The following is a 14,678-nucleotide window of genomic DNA, read 5'->3' as shown; positions in this document are numbered from 1 at the left end:
CGCCGGAGGAGGACTAATAGTGGGCGCTGCTGCTTGGTGCCCGTCGGACAGCCTAGGGTCTGAACGTGAGTTGGTATTGTACCTGAATAATATAGGTAGTGAGCGAGCGAGTGAGTGGCAGTCAGTAACAGACAGTCAGTCAAAGTCACGCACCGGGCATTCGCAGCGGCAGCAATCAAATCAATGACGCGCGCAGATCGCGGACACCACTTTCCCTTCGTAGGTAGACAGACACTAGGAGTAGGCACAGCACGAAACAAGTCCTGACGATTATTGTTGCTCCTCGTCTGCTCTGCTACTCCGACGCCGACGCCGACTCCGACTCGACTGACTGACTACCTAGGTTGATTGACTGATTGACTGATTGGCTTCCTGGCTGTGACTGACGGACTGAAAGACGGATTCCGGTGCCCGCGGCTCCGGACTCCTCTCCCTCCCCGCCCAACGCCCGACACTGCTCGGGACCTAGGGAAAGAGAGAGAGTAAATGAGAGAGCGATCGCTTGCCCCATCACCTCACCTACTACGCCGCACCATCCCACCGGCTTCCTCCACCTCCTCAGCTATAGCCCGCGCCCCCTCCCCCCATTATATGCTCTGCTCCTCCTTTGGGCAACCGCCGTGGCTCTGCGTGAATATAGCGCCTGTAGCAGAGCAAACGTATGCGACGGCCCCGCTCGTGTGTGTGTGTGTGTTTGTGTGCCCAGCCCTGACCCGGACCGACCGTGGCCCTCTTCTTCTAAACGCTAACACCATTAACCCGCTGAACGCTATACAACATGCCCCCCCCCCCTCCTCTCCTGACCGAATAGCGCAGCAGCAGCAACTACCACGCTCATCTCGCCTCACCTCAGCTCACCTCACCTCCACCCTCTCCGTCTCCATTTCCTCATCTGTTTGGCCTAGGCCCGCTAGGCAGTCCGATCCGCCCCGGTCGACTGTATCCCCCGCCCGCCGTGTCGTAAGCCCCTCCTCCTCCTCCGCCGCCGCCCCCGTACGCCTGCGGGCTGCTGTTTTGTGATCTGTCGAAAGGATTGGGACGCTGGCCAGGGCTGCCGGAGCCAGGGCTAGGGCCGGGGCTGCCGCTTCTGCTGCCACCCCATAGTCTTGCCTTCAGTCTCTCCTGTGCCGAGCCCCCACCGCTGGATGTGCCGTCAAAGCTGGGGCGCGACGCCTGCGAGTGCGCGCTCTGGTAGCTGCCGGCTCGCTGGCTGGGCAGCGGGCGGCCCTGGGCTGCTGCCGCTGGCTCTGTTTGCAGGAAGCCGCCGCGGCCGCCGCCCGTGCCGGGCCGGGGTTGGGGCTGACCGCGCGACCGCAGCGACATGGGCTGCGCCGGGGGAGCTTGCTGGGCGGGCGAGTCCCAGAGGTCGCTGAGCCCGGCGCGACTGCCGGGTGCAGGGCTGGCGGCTTGAGGGGCGCTGGAGCGGGCGAATTGCTGGACGGGCGCCGACTGCGGGGCCTTGGGGTCGGGCGGGAGCCATGGCGGGAAGGGACGGCCTGTCTCGACGTAATAGGCGCGCAGAACGCGCGAGATGTGCGAGTCGTCCTCGGTGTCTCCGTCGGTCTCTTCGGAGAGGAGGTTGCGGCGGAGCGAGTTGTAGCGTGATGTCGTGGTAGTGAGCAGGTTGGAGAGGTACGACGACATGATGGCCTACTAGCTCGCGGGCGATGCCGATCGCAGGGCAAGCCGAGGGTCGTGGGTGTTGATGGGAGTAACAGGGAGTCGAGAGGGCGTACGTGGTAGGGTGTGTGTTGGAGGGGCTCCGCCAAGCCTTGGGTCAATCAGCCCGATGATGCTCAATGCGCCCGTTTCACCCTGAAATCCGCTCCTTTTGCAACGTTTAGCGTGTCTGTGTCGTGTGCCGGACGACTGCTTCTACTGTCTCTTCTCTAGAGACACGGTCGAGTATCGGTCGTAGTGGGCGGGCAACAGACGCCAGGGAGCCGGGGGAGGGGCCCTGGAAGCGTCCGGGGCGCACGAGCACGCTGCCTACTACTTTGGGGGCGCCGCTGGAGCAGGCAAGCTTAACAAACGAGACGGTAGTAGGATCAGCGGGGTTGCGCTGTGAATTTTCTCGAAGCCTCGCTTGGAGCGGTCGCGCGATGCGGGCCTGGTGCCGCCAAGGAAGCCACCGAAGCGCAATTGCCCGTCTAAACGCCCGGCCTGTCGACAACGACAACAACAACTACGACAATGGATGGAATTTGTTGCCGGCGCGACAAGGAAGTGCCCCAGTGCGATGCCCGGTGATCAATGGACGATGGTGATGGATCCTTCGATCGCTAACGCTTCTGGCAACGAACGAGTGCACGCGCGTGGTGGGCGTTCGTTGGCAGTATGACGAGCGAGGAGCGGAGACCAAGGCGACGGACGTCGAGGAAGAATGGAGATGGGTGGACGAGACGCGATGATGCTGATGCGCCGTCGCACGGCAGCCATGTCCCGATGCGGCAATCTTTGACATCGAAGTCGCAATACTTTTTTTTTTTTTTACTCTATCTCTCTGCTGCTTTCGCACAGCCCCCCCTCACATCCCCGACGGTGCGTTTCTGTGACGACCAAGCTGCTTGGCTTCTTCTTCGGCATGCGTCAGCCTTTAGGGCTCCGAGACCAAGTCGCAATTGGCAGGCCGTGGCGTTCGCATTCGACGTTGCGCCGCATCGCAACCGTTCATCATGACGAGATACGAGCGCGCTCGTGTACGCTAGGTAGTTTTATTGCTACTACGTGCGTACATAGTGCCGCCTACCGAATTGGGTAATATTTCCTCTGCAACGACAACGACTCGTCGCCTTGCCAGCGACAGCGAGCCATAGGCGTGTCGTCGTCGCCCACCACCAGCAAAGACCCTGCGTCTGCGCGACACTCTTGACTCTCAATTTTTTTTCTTTTTTTTGTCTCGTCTGTCTCGGCAGCAGCCGCCGAGGCTTGTGTTGGCTGACCAGAGGCGCGACGTCACCGCGACTGGGGGCCGAGGCCGCCAGACCCGCCCGGGTCGTTGCGACGATGACAGTGACGGCGACCCCGCAGACGGGCATCGAGCCTGCGAGCGGGCGGGCCCGCTTTTCGTCGCGCCATGTTTCGCGGCGCGGGACGAGTCGACGCCTGTGGCTAGGGTGCCACAACAACCATCTGATAGGTATGGCAATTATTGAGACAGAATGACAGAAGGAATCGACATGACCTGACTCTCTGGGAGCGCGCTATGTAACTGGCCCGCCCATGCGCGCAGTGCACAAGGTGCTTTGCTCGGTGACAAGTCGGCGGCGAGACGGTGGTTTGCTTGTTGGAGGTTGCATTGCAGCAGTCGTTGATGGCTGCTGGTCATGATGAAGATCCAGCCGATCTTGCTTGTTGCTGCGCGATCTGCCCGTTCGACTCGCCCGTCGTTTGATTTTGCAGCGATTGTCATTTGATGCTGCCCAGCCCATGGCGTGTTTGGGATGCTGCAGGCCATGACGCGACGGGTAGCGATATGAAAGTCGGGAAATGGTTCGCATGCTCGGGGACATGATAATCGCAATAATCATCAACTAACAACAACAACAACTTTCTTCAACATTCAACATCGTCGTCGTCTTCAAGCCGATCTCACCCAACGTCGCCAATCTGCCCTTCCTGCAAGCCCCTCCTCGGCACTTGCCCTACCCTTGCCCATCCACTTCCATTGCCCTCGTCTCACTGCCCCTAAAACCTGTTACAGTACCCTGCTTCCGCCCTGCCCGCCCTGCAAGTCCCTTTCCCAGCGCGTCGCGTCCTCCACAACACTCACGCCGCAACCCACGATCCACAAGCAAGCTACCCATCGCACGCACGCACGCCCCCGCGGAGCGACGCAAAACGCGCACCGGGCACGGCGCCCGTGCCCGGCAGCCAAACGAGCAACGAGCAGCAGCGAGCAGCGCACAGCGCCTTCGCCGACGTCAGCGGCGCCCACCGATCTGCCCTACGCGCCGCGGCCCCCCCAAGGGCCCAAGCACAAGGGTCACGGCGCCAAGGCCCGCCTCCGGTCGTCGCACTCTCTCGCAAAACCCGCGGCGTTGTCGTTGCGCTGCGGTTTGCGTGCGTGCGTCAGAGCCGGAAGACGCTGCTAGCCCGCTTGCCGCCTAGCGATATGGGGGCGCCGCTTGCGTGCGTGCCTGCGCTTGGACTGCTTGTAGGCTGTCTACCTACCTACCTACCTACCTACCTACCCTGCGCACTACGTAAGGCTTGGGGCTACATCCATACGGGACGTAGTTACGTCAAGGTACAGGTACCGCTGTGGTGCTCGGTAGGTAGGTATGTGGAGGGAGCTAGTAGGTAGTTGCTCGTACTCCTACTCCTACATGGAAACTCCATGGGGCAGGCACGCACGCGCGGGCTTGCTTCGGCCGCTCGCGTGCGATATTGCAAGTGCGGAGCGCGGCTCACCATGGCGTGCGCGAGAGGGAGCGCGCCGAGCCGCGCGCGCACTGGTAGATTCGATTAATGCAGAAGGGACGGGAGTCGTACGATTGGGACGGGGCAGGGCTCGCGAGACACATTGGGAGGCCTGGTTGCTTGGGGACGCGTTATACAATAGGGGATGGGATGGATAGGGAGGAAGAGAGGTAGGGGGTTTGTGGCAAATATTGTAGGTAGGTGGAGGCGTGGGTAGGCTCCTTGTTGTAGGCAAGAGTGCGGTGTACAATATTAGTGCCCACTACTATCTACGTAGTACAACAAACTACTCCCTGGATCGGCACGTGGGAACTGCTCTAACGCGCTGTAGTACCTATCTACATCACCCACACTGAACAGGTCGGTGAGCAAACGAACACGTGCTTAGCAGCATTGCAAATCAGTCTTTTCAGAAAAAAACCATCGCCACTCATTAACGCAGCGCCATTCGCTCGCAGAAAATTCTCAGTCAAAAGCCCACTATTCTCCTATTCTCCTATTGTATTACGACGACACTCGTATGTAGCACGACGGCAAAAACAGCGAGAAAGAACCGGTCAACTTTCCGCTTGCTCGAGTTCAGACCAAGGGTTAGTTTAGGGAGGTCTTGAAGATCACGGCCCGCGCACGAGACCGCGCCTCGACGGCGTCGTTTTGGGATCTGTCATCTTCGACCGGTCAGCGCGGGACGAGGCATGTGGACAATGCGGGGAAGGGAAGCGATCTCTCGGCCTAAGGGTCCTGGGGTGCGTTTTCTGCGGAGAGAAGGATGTAGGGATGAGGGGAGGCGGGCGGATGACTTTCTTCTCCACCCGTCCTGCTGGGATCTACGCCGCCGAGGCGTTCCTGTTGCCCTTGTAAGCGCTTCTTTCTTACGTAGTACAAGTGCCGAGCTGCCCTCATTGTGGATCAGAGATGATTGTTAAGGATCTGCTGCGCCGGTGCTTGTTAGACATTGATCTTTGTTTGTTAGCTCCAGCTGAAGGGACTACGTAGAGGGACCAGAGAGCACGTGCGACGTTGGTCCTTTGAAGATTGATATGTCGCTGCAGAAATTGCTGATTCTTGAACTTTGGTCTTTCAAGCTGACTTTTAGCCTGACATCTACCGCGGAAGCCCCGTACTACCAACAGCAAGCATCAGTAGGCTCTCTATGAAGCTTATGCACATCATCTACCGCCCAGCTTCTCCAGCGCCCTCGCACCCTGCTCATCCCATTCCGCCTTGGTAACCCACATGCTTTCCTTGTCGGCCATCTGCGAGTGAAGTCAGCATTGGAAATATGACATGTCGAGGAGAGAGCCAAAAATCTTACAATGTTCGCCAGGACGGCACCGCCGATGAAGACCATGTGCCTTCTCCGCGGGGGATCCTCAATGCGGACCTTGAATTTCTGTGCGAAAGCTAGTCAGCATAGAGCACAGTAACTAAACGAGCTGCCACTGCCGGAATGCCACTCACGTTCAATCTCTCAGGGTTGCCTTGCAAGACCTTCGTTAACCACAGCTGCTTCAGCTCCTTCTCCAGACGACTAGGCAGACCCGGGTACATGCTGCTGCCACCACTCAGCACGATGGCCTTGTAGAGATCAGACCTGACGTCGACATCAGCCGCCTGGATGGTGTTGAACAGGAACTCGGCCATGCCCGGCTGCTCCACATCCACCAGGTGTGGCTGGAACAGGCACTCCGGTGCCTCGAATCGCTCGCTTCCGACCCGGATAACTCTGCCGTCCGGAAGGGTATATGACTCTACGAGCACAGTCGTGTCCTCGCTCAGGCGCTGGTCCAGCTCCAGGTCGTATGAGACATAACACAGCTTCTCCTTGATTTGGCGGACAGTCTCGAAATCAGCCGTGCGGTTGAGCGCGTAACCCCTCCTCAGCAGGAGAGCAATCAGGTTCCGCGTAACATCTCTGCCCGCAACATCCAGTCTCCGGGTAAGGTGGTTGAGCACGGTGCTCTCGTAAACGGGGACAATGTGGGTGACACCATCACCGGAGTCCACAACGACACCCGAGGAGAGACCTTGCGCGTAAAGCGCCAGCACAGCTTGGATCGCCACGTAGACGCCACCAAAGTTGTAACGCTCAAACATGACCTCAGCCATCTGCTCGCGGTTCTTAAGGGGGTTCATCGGCGGCTCGGTGAGCAGGATCTTGCGGCCCGTTGGGTCAATCTTCATCTTCTCGAAGAACGTATAGTCCCACAGGTGCTGCATGTCGTCCCATCGCTTGACAATGCCGTTTTCCATCTGTCGCGGGTAATGCCATGTCAGCACGTTCCAGCCCCTCCATTGCGCCAGCTTCCGTTGTAGAGCATTGAAGCTCGGGGAATCGTACGGGGTATGTGATTTGTAGCATTGACCGCGCCGCTGCTGCCTCGTCACCACACATGACATCCTTCAGCACTATGTCGCCTGCATCGCGCTCCTCAGATCGTAGGATAGGGCGGCCGACTATCGAGGGGTACTGGTGGTCCGGGAAGTTCTAAAGAAAGAGGACATCCATCAGCCTAGCTCTGCGGAGGTTCACTGGGGGCAATGAACCAACCTGGCCCGCGAAACCGGCCTTGAGGAAACCGGTACCGCCGTCGAGAACTATGGGGGTAGCTGCGTCAGTGTGGTCCGTAGGGAGCTCGGGGGAGCTGCCGTACCGATGGGTGCTTCCGCCATGTTGTTCAAGGAGCGGCCGAAGGCGGATGCGAATGAAAATGAATCAAACGGCTGGACAGCGAGTGGTCGTGGAGTTGGGGAGTAGCGGTATACGTGCCTAGCGGGGCGCCGGGGGGTTGACGTTGTCGGAGTTGGGCTGACCTGTGGCTGGGGCCTCACCTCGGGGATTCACTTCATCCGGGGTAACGTGGCGCATGTGGCGCAGCAGCTGTCAAGCTCCAAACACAAACTACGGACAAAAGCAGAGCGATTCTAGAATCAAAGATAGTATTACGATCATTGAGTGGGCTTGGTATTGGTATACCGGAAAAGTTATCTATTTTGGGGGAATAATTTCACCCATGTCTTCATGCCTGTCTTCTGTTCCATGTCCACATAACCCCTCACTGTCTCCAAACGCCAAACGGACATCCGCAACTCTTAACATCTTTAGTGCGATATGTCCCTCACCGAACACATATTTGATACATCGACTACTGCTGTATAATAGGGTCATCAGATATGTTAACGCCAATTTTCGAGCGGTTGTCAAGCGACACCGTGATAGATATTTGACTTGGTAAACTTTATCTTCAGCCACTTACATCGGACTGGTTAAGTATACAAAGTAGTAACTCATAAATGCCCAACAGCATAAGAGTCCGTCCTAATCATCGCCAATCATAGTCATCGCTGGCATTGCTCATCGACGCCAAACTGTCTCCTATACTCCAACCCATAGGATAATTCTTCTCCAGATAACTTTTTTCTCTCCCTCAAACGAAGGTCATACCATCTCCATCTCTTCAACCCGCCAAACTATTTCTTCTCAAAGAGCTTGGGCGCAATTGCAAGGACGACTACCAAGCTCGCCACAATCAACGAGCCAGCAATGAGGGACACCAGCACGATGCTACCTCGGCTAGCCGGGAATCTTCCCCGAATAATATAGTGTTGGCTCTCAAAGTACCTATGGAACCCTATTAAGAGCATGACGATAGAAATCCCAATGAACGTAGCGCCTAGTGGTTTGCCGACATGCCTCAGGTGCCGCTCGGCAGGCGAAGCATCGTCAGAGAGAGAGGTGTTGAGGCGGAACAGCTGAGTCACGGCGATGCCGATGCTAGCAAAAGAAAGAGACGTGCGGAGCCAGGCCAAGAACGTACGCTCTGTGAACGGGCGTCAGCATTCGAGGTCCTCCAGTTCTTCTATCACCAGCAGCATATGCCGCACAGAGAACCTACCCAGCGCCAAATGATCCCGGGCTACACTGCCCTTGTTCTCCAGCTCTATACTCCCGTAGTTCTCCGCAAGATGGTGATACCATCTATGGCCATTAGCCGCAGCCGCAGCAGCTTCTTGTTCCTGCGTGCTTCGGCGTCTAGACCTCAACGAAGAGCTCGCACTCCCTTGGCGCCCCGTTGCTATCCCGTTGCCTGCATACGGGGTGCCTGTCTTGTAATCTTTTTGTCCATTCCCTCTGGAACCAATGATCGCCGTCGTTTCATCAGCACTGCTGCCGTCCATATCGGCGGTCGGCGGTACGCTGGCACGATTACGCGCGGAGTGTTGCGGTGGTTCGCTGAAGGTAACGCTTTTCTGGCTCTCGCGACGCTTGGGCGGGTCTGCCGGGACAATGGGCTGGATTTCGCGGTCCCTGGCTGAGTTGTTGGAGCTTGAAGAAGATGAGCTCGAGGAAGATGATGATGATGAAGACGCAGTGCGACGCTGCGATCCTGCAGGTCCGACATCTGCAGTACCTCCATTCCGGGACGTCTTATGACTGAAAAGCCCCATAATGTGCGCCGCCGGTTACGTGCTCCTCCAGGAAGCTCACACGCGGGGACTAGCCAGCTAGCTTGCAATTGTCGCAGGCCTCGATCGCACGTAAACAAACGAGAATCTGGATCTGCAAAGTATCTTGCATGATCAGCGTTGGTGTTCCTGCATGGGACAGATTTTGGTCGCGATAAGAGAGCATACCGTAGCTTCTGTGGCTGGCGACTGGTTTCGTGATTAGAGGCCGAGTGACGTGCTCGTTCCCGAAGGTCATTTGTTGCGGGGCGGGGCCGGTCGATCTCCGCGTCGAAGCTTCACGCAACAGGCATGGAATCATATAGGAACGCTGCAGAGCAGGGTCTCATGCAGACCATACCATGTAGAATTTGAATTCCTTCACTCCCATGCTCGCCTTTCTCGAGGCACAATCAATCTAACCGCTGCCCCCCAGATCTTCATAAATCATTTTTTGCTGTTCAATCCTTCATGGAAAAAACCTCGCCAATATCGCTAGCAAAACGCCAATCCATGATATCGTCCCTTACAGAATTTCTTTCCTTCTCATAACCACGGCGTGGTACAGGTTAATCATGGAGCCCTGTTGGTCTTTTCGCTAGCAAGAAGTCGCTGCCTTTTCAGTGCATAGCATTGGTGCCAATTACGCAGCAGTCATCTCAGCCGTCGACTTGCCTGCGCGCGAGCTCTTGATAACTTTCTTGATGATGTCCTCGACAGAGTCCCAGTCCTTTGTACTCAAGGGAAGAAGTTCCGTGTTGAAGTAGCTGGCAATCTCGGCCAGGTTCTGCCAGCTCCTCTTGTCGTGAATGAAGCTGATCGCGACACCAACACGGCCGAAACGTCCAGTACGACCGATACGGTGCAGATAGGTTTCAGGATCGGGGCCGCCATTGGCAAGCTCGGGAACATCCTGAATAAATCAGCAACGGGAAACTTTCCAGAGTACATATCACACTTACATAGTTAATGACCATAGTCACGGACTGCACATCAATACCACGAGCCAAGACGTTGGTCGTGATAAGCACCTTGGCTTCTCCGCTACGGAACTTATCGATGATGCTGTCACGCGCAGGTCCGTCAAGGGCTCCGCTCAGCTGAGCAACTTTATGGCCCTCAGCTGTCATGCGCGCTTCGAGCTGGGCAGCAGTGTCTCTCCGCTATCGAATCGTTAAAACGTGTAAAGCATATTTGGAGAGCGATATGATTGCTTACTTTAACGAAGATAATAGATGAGGCGATCGTCATCAGGCCGTAGAACTGAAGAAGGACCTTGTACTTGTCCTCTTCTCCCTCGCAATCGAGGTAGAACTGTTTGATACCCTCCACCGTAAGTTCCTCGTGCTTGAGAGTGATCTGGTTGGCATTGGGAGCAAAGATTTTGGCATAGCGAATGACTTCGTCGGGGAAAGTGGCAGAGAACAGAACGACCTGACAATCCTTTGGCAGCAAGCTAGAAAGACGTTAGTTAACAGTGCCAACCATAAGAAAAGAATCGTAGGTGACTTACGCCTTAACCCTCTTACATTGGTCACCCAGCCCTTGCTGGTCCAACATGTTGTCTGCCTCGTCAAGAACGATGACCTTGATACCCCTGGGATCCAGCAACCTCTTTCTGATCATGTCCATGACTGTACCCGGAGTCCCGACAATAACCTGTCCTTCAAACTTTTGGTTACGGCGAGTAGGATCCGGGATGGCAGCGGTGACAACGAGGTTCTGCAACTTCTTGCCCATTGTTTGCACGACTCCCTGGATTTGACGGGCCAGCTCACGACTAGGGGCCAGGACCAGAGCCTGCGGCTGCAGCGTATTGAGGTCGATGCGGCTCAAAACGTTGAGCGTGAAGGCCGCTGTCTTTCCAGTACCAGACTGAGACTGGCCGATGAGGTTCGTAGGAGGGTCCATGAGAAGCAGAGGAAGCGCCTTCTCTTGAATCTTGGACGGCTTCGAGAATCTCATATCATAAAGGCCGTTGAGGATGTCCGGGTTCCTAGAATCAGACAAGTCAGATCAACGCTGTCAAGTAGATCTTCCTGCCGCGGGATGTTAAACATACAGGTTGAGCTGTTCGAACGTCTTGATGGAGTAGAGAGGGTTGTTCGGGTTGGCCTGCAGGTCGGCAAGCTTCACTTCGACATCATACTCCGGCTCCTGGAGACCGCTGCCGCCCAACTGCTCGGTGGTGCCATCGGTTTGCGCTTGTTCGACATCGCCGGTCGGGGGAGCATCGTCCTTAGAGATGCGATCCTCCAGAGAGGGAGCTGCGCTCTCCGGTTGAGCAGGAGTGTCGGACATTGTGAGATTTGTATAGGGCCCGCTGGGAGATGTTGTCGCTACTGCCTTGTTAAAGAGTGGGCTGCGATAAAGGTTTCGCGTTACAGCCTAGGCAGGGGAGACGCAACGGGACTGTCTGTCAGAGATGTGAAAGGAAGGATTGGCCCAAGGTCGCAAGGGAGTTGGCGGGGTAGTTAGTTATATGTGGGATGGTGGGGTTGGGCAAAAGCTCAATTGTTCCAGAGCTGCAGGCGCGCGCAAGGCGGGACCTGGTCGTACCTACCTAAACGATTACCGAAGTTTTGGCGGCGCCGTCAGCCGTCATCGCCGGTCCCCTCGGTCGCCTGTCGCGAGCGGGCAGGGACCCCTCGGATGCTCCGTTGCGGCCCAGCGTTTACTGTCTCACCTCCGCATCTCTTCCATGCACTCTCGCGCCCATTCGAGCACACTCTAAATCTTCATTCATGGCGGAACTGGACATCGCGCCAAACTTTGGCGCAGAACTCAAGGTGAGCCTCCCTCCCCCGGATCGGTCTGTTGCGCTTGGACTAACCTTCGGGACAGGATGGCTTCAAGCCCGTCAATGCCTGGGTACGTGTGTTTTTACCACCGGACCGCACGCCTACAACCTCAGGCGGGCGCGGAACACCTCCGGCACTTGCTGACACGGCATGGCGTAGGTCGCGAACGGCATTGCGTGGCTCGGCGATATAGAACAGTTCTACCGTGAACGCAGCGCGATAGAGAAAGAGTACTCACAGAAGTTGAACGCGCTGGCCAAGAAATACTTCGAGAAGAAGGCGCGCAAGACTAGCTTGCTCAGTGTGGGCGAGAACCCTACTGTTACCCCCGGCTCTCTGGAGTGGTATGGCCCGCTGCTTTGGTCCCCGAAAGCAGACCGCCTCGCTGACGCGTCCCCGCAGCGCTTCCATGACCACATGGCAACAGCAGCTTGCTACACTGGAAAACAGAGCAAACGAACACGAACAATTCTCCACGCAACTCATCACGAACCTCGCCGAGCCCCTAAAGATTGCCGCTGGTCGCTACGAAGAGCTACGGAAATTGCACACCGACTATGCCACCAAACTCGAGAAGGAGCGAGACTCTACGTATAGTGACCTGAAGAAGCAGAAGGGCAAGTACGACAATGTCTGTCAGGAGGTAGAAAACCGTCGTAAGAAGACGGACACCGCTTTCGACCATGGCAAGCAGAAGGCGCGCGCTGCATTTGAGCAGCAACAGATGGAGATGAGAAATATAAAGGTAGGGAGGACATTGCGTACCCGTACGAACTTTGCTGACAAACAGCAGAGTACATACATCATAAACATCAATGTAACAAATAAGCAAAAGGAAAGATACTACCACGAGTATGTTCCCGAGCTTCTAGATGTAAGGTGCCTAAACTCCACCTTTTTCTGAGCATGCCGTTAACCGATAATTTCTTTTTAGAGCTTGCAGGATTTGTCTGAGACCCGAGTTGCCAAGTTGAACACGATATGGTCCCTCGCAGCACAAATCGAAACGTCCACGCTTGCCCGCAGCACAGAATTCCTCAACCACCTGGCTTCCGAGATCCCTAGAAACAACCCTGTGTTGGACTCCATGATGTTTGTCAGACACAATGTTTCTGAGTGGCAAGACCCGCCGGACTTTGCCTTTGAGCCAAGCCCAGTTTGGCTTGACGATGACGCAATTCCGACGGACGAGACAGCAAAGACGTTCCTTAGGAACGTTCTGACGAAGAGCAAGGGCCAGCTGGGTGATTACAACCGCGAGCTGGACAAGAAGAGACGAGAGGTTGAGAATGCTAGGAAGACGCGTCAGCTGATCAAGGAGGGCAAAGACAAGAGGGATGAGGTCGAATGCGTTCGAGCAATCTTCCATCTGCAGGAGCAAATGCATGAATCGGAGCGGAGCAAGGTCACTGCTGAAGTGGAGATTTCGACCGTCATGTCTGCTGTAGGCGACGTAAGCATCGGCGCACGGCAACACAACTTCAAGGCCCAAACGTTCAAGATCCCTACGAACTGCGATCTCTGCGGGGAGCGAATTTGGGGCCTATCAGCCAAGGGCTTTGACTGCCAGGACTGCGGCTACACGTGTCACAGCAAATGTCAAATGAAGGTGCCCGCCGACTGTCCCGGCGAGAAGTCTAAAGAAGAGAAAAAGAAGTTAAAGGCTCAGCGACAAGAGGAGGCACATGCCGCTCATGCCAATCTTGGTACAGGAGACTCTTCGTCGGATATGCCCCATCTGGGCCGTAGCGACACTGTTAATTCAATGAATACGCTGAGCTCTGGGTACTCCGCCAGCCCAGCTCAACGGAAGATGTCCGTCGCGTCTGACGCTGAAGCAGAAAAACCAGAGCGAAGTGGGACGATCAAGAGCGCGCTTGGCGGTATGCGTAAGAGCCGCGCCATGGCACCGCCGCCGACGCAGTACGTCAAGCCTGAGGCTGCACCCGACAGCAGCAACGGCGACGGTCACAGGGCCAATGAGCCTAGAGGCAGGATGCTCTACCCATACCAAGCCAATGGTGAAGGCGAGATATCCATTGACGAAGGTAAAGATGTCGCCATTGTCGAGCCAGATGGTCAGTACTCCTGTTTTCTCTTTCACGTCCTTCATCAATTAACTCATAGACAGATGGTTCCGGCTGGATAACAGTGCGCGCCGGCGCGCTCGAAGGTCTTGTGCCGGCCAGCTACGTGGAAAGTTTGCCGATGAGTCCGGTGCGCCCCGCATCAACGTATTCGAACTCGACAGCATCACTGGCAGAGAGCATCGCCGGGACGATGAAGAAGAAGGGACCGGCGGTGGCACCCAAGCGCGGCGCCAAGAAGCTGAAGTATGCTGAGGCCATGTACGACTACGAGGCGCGCAGCGATGCCGAGCACAGCATGATTGAGGGCGAGCGCTTCGTGCTGATCAATCCGGATGCGGGCGATGGATGGGCGGATGTTGAAAAGGGAGGAATCGTGAAGAGTGTCCCGGCGAACTATATCCAAGAGATTTGAGGGGTGAGGTGAGCTGTGGTAGTGGTGGTGATGGTGGCGGTGCTTGGCGAGTGGAAAGATATCCCTGGCTTGCGTTGTTGTTGCTATTCTTCTTATTTCCCGTCCTTTGGCGTAGATGCTTTGTGTTGCCGTTCCATTCCCACACAGTTTGCTGCTTTAGTTTTGGCGTTGGCGAAGTGAAGCAAGCGGGCACGAGGTAGTCGTGGTCGCCAGACCGGGTTCTTAAAGAGCCGCGCTGTTGGCCAATTAGGCCTGGGCGCGGCTACGCTGTAATACGTATTTAGGAAGTACGCGGCTGTTGTTTCTGGGTTTCTGGTGGCACTGGCACTGTCCGCCCTCGCACATTGCACTTAACATGTTTGGAGTGGATTGTCGACCCCACTGCTGTGTAGGTAGGTAGGTACGAAAAGCACACGACCGCACCGCATCAAGCACACAGCCTCGGCCCCAACCGCAGCCTCTCATCACCTTTACCTATTCACATCCACATCCACACTCAATCACCCC

General features: G+C 56.3%; 5 protein-coding genes across 5 annotated transcripts; 1 reads left to right on the top strand and 4 right to left on the bottom strand.

Annotated features, from left to right (window-relative positions):
• Positions 1 to 888: 888 nt before the first annotated feature.
• On the bottom strand, positions 889 to 1,644 carry K452DRAFT_309761 (uncharacterized protein; the record flags this gene model as incomplete). Its single annotated transcript, XM_033543268.1, has 1 exon — positions 889 to 1,644. One exon carries the CDS (start codon positions 1,642 to 1,644, stop codon positions 889 to 891), a length of 756 nt encoding a protein of 251 aa, XP_033396347.1.
• Positions 1,645 to 5,429: 3,785 nt separating this feature from the next.
• K452DRAFT_273330 (uncharacterized protein) lies at positions 5,430 to 7,209 on the bottom strand. Its single transcript, XM_033539136.1, has 6 exons — positions 7,077 to 7,209; positions 6,974 to 7,020; positions 6,764 to 6,910; positions 5,884 to 6,675; positions 5,738 to 5,815; positions 5,430 to 5,678 (listed from the first exon to the last, which is right to left on the bottom strand). Exons 1-6 carry the CDS (start codon positions 7,093 to 7,095, stop codon positions 5,592 to 5,594), a joined length of 1,170 nt encoding a protein of 389 aa, XP_033396346.1. The 5' UTR covers positions 7,096 to 7,209; the 3' UTR covers positions 5,430 to 5,591.
• A 422-nt stretch (positions 7,210 to 7,631) lies between these two features.
• On the bottom strand, positions 7,632 to 8,983 carry K452DRAFT_288730 (uncharacterized protein). Its single transcript, XM_033540716.1, has 2 exons — positions 8,319 to 8,983; positions 7,632 to 8,243 (listed from the first exon to the last, which is right to left on the bottom strand). Exons 1-2 carry the CDS (start codon positions 8,869 to 8,871, stop codon positions 7,894 to 7,896), a joined length of 903 nt encoding a protein of 300 aa, XP_033396345.1. The 5' UTR covers positions 8,872 to 8,983; the 3' UTR covers positions 7,632 to 7,893.
• Positions 8,984 to 9,202: 219 nt separating this feature from the next.
• On the bottom strand, positions 9,203 to 11,373 carry K452DRAFT_252411 (uncharacterized protein). Its single transcript, XM_033538251.1, has 5 exons — positions 10,931 to 11,373; positions 10,382 to 10,864; positions 10,087 to 10,324; positions 9,831 to 10,031; positions 9,203 to 9,781 (listed from the first exon to the last, which is right to left on the bottom strand). The coding sequence occupies exons 1-5, from the start codon at positions 11,167 to 11,169 to the stop codon at positions 9,512 to 9,514; spliced, it is 1,431 nt and encodes a 476-aa protein (XP_033396344.1). The 5' UTR covers positions 11,170 to 11,373; the 3' UTR covers positions 9,203 to 9,511.
• Positions 11,374 to 11,612: 239 nt separating this feature from the next.
• K452DRAFT_229954 (uncharacterized protein) lies at positions 11,613 to 14,171 on the top strand (the record flags this gene model as incomplete). The annotated part of the gene is made up of 7 exons (XM_033537066.1): positions 11,613 to 11,657; positions 11,713 to 11,739; positions 11,829 to 12,013; positions 12,072 to 12,414; positions 12,463 to 12,543; positions 12,604 to 13,747; positions 13,801 to 14,171. The coding sequence occupies 7 exons, from the start codon at positions 11,613 to 11,615 to the stop codon at positions 14,169 to 14,171; spliced, it is 2,196 nt and encodes a 731-aa protein (XP_033396343.1).
• Positions 14,172 to 14,678: the final 507 nt, after the last annotated feature.

This window comes from Aplosporella prunicola (genome assembly GCF_010093885.1).
Source record: "Aplosporella prunicola CBS 121167 unplaced genomic scaffold K452scaffold_16, whole genome shotgun sequence".
Lineage (NCBI taxonomy): Eukaryota > Fungi > Ascomycota > Dothideomycetes > Botryosphaeriales > Aplosporellaceae > Aplosporella > Aplosporella prunicola.
Note: the sequence above shows the minus strand (reverse complement) of the source record. Positions and strands in the feature narration are given on the sequence as shown.

Coding starts and splice junctions, on each gene's coding strand:
- K452DRAFT_273330 (XM_033539136.1), bottom strand. Junction 6,676..6,763: donor TGCTACAAATCACATACCCC/GTACGATTCCCC, acceptor TACCCGCGACAG/ATGGAAAACGGCATTGTCAA. Junction 5,679..5,737: donor GTGCCGTCCTGGCGAACATT/GTAAGATTTTTG, acceptor CTTCACTCGCAG/ATGGCCGACAAGGAAAGCAT.
- K452DRAFT_288730 (XM_033540716.1), bottom strand. CDS start 8,871: ATGGGGCTTTTCAGTCATAAGACGTCCCGGAATGGAGGTACTGCAGAT. Junction 8,244..8,318: donor CCGGGATCATTTGGCGCTGG/GTAGGTTCTCTG, acceptor GCCCGTTCACAG/AGCGTACGTTCTTGGCCTGG.
- K452DRAFT_252411 (XM_033538251.1), bottom strand. CDS start 11,169: ATGTCCGACACTCCTGCTCAACCGGAGAGCGCAGCTCCCTCTCTGGAG. Junction 10,325..10,381: donor CAATGTAAGAGGGTTAAGGC/GTAAGTCACCTA, acceptor ACGTCTTTCTAG/CTTGCTGCCAAAGGATTGTC. Junction 9,782..9,830: donor TGACTATGGTCATTAACTAT/GTAAGTGTGATA, acceptor TGATTTATTCAG/GATGTTCCCGAGCTTGCCAA.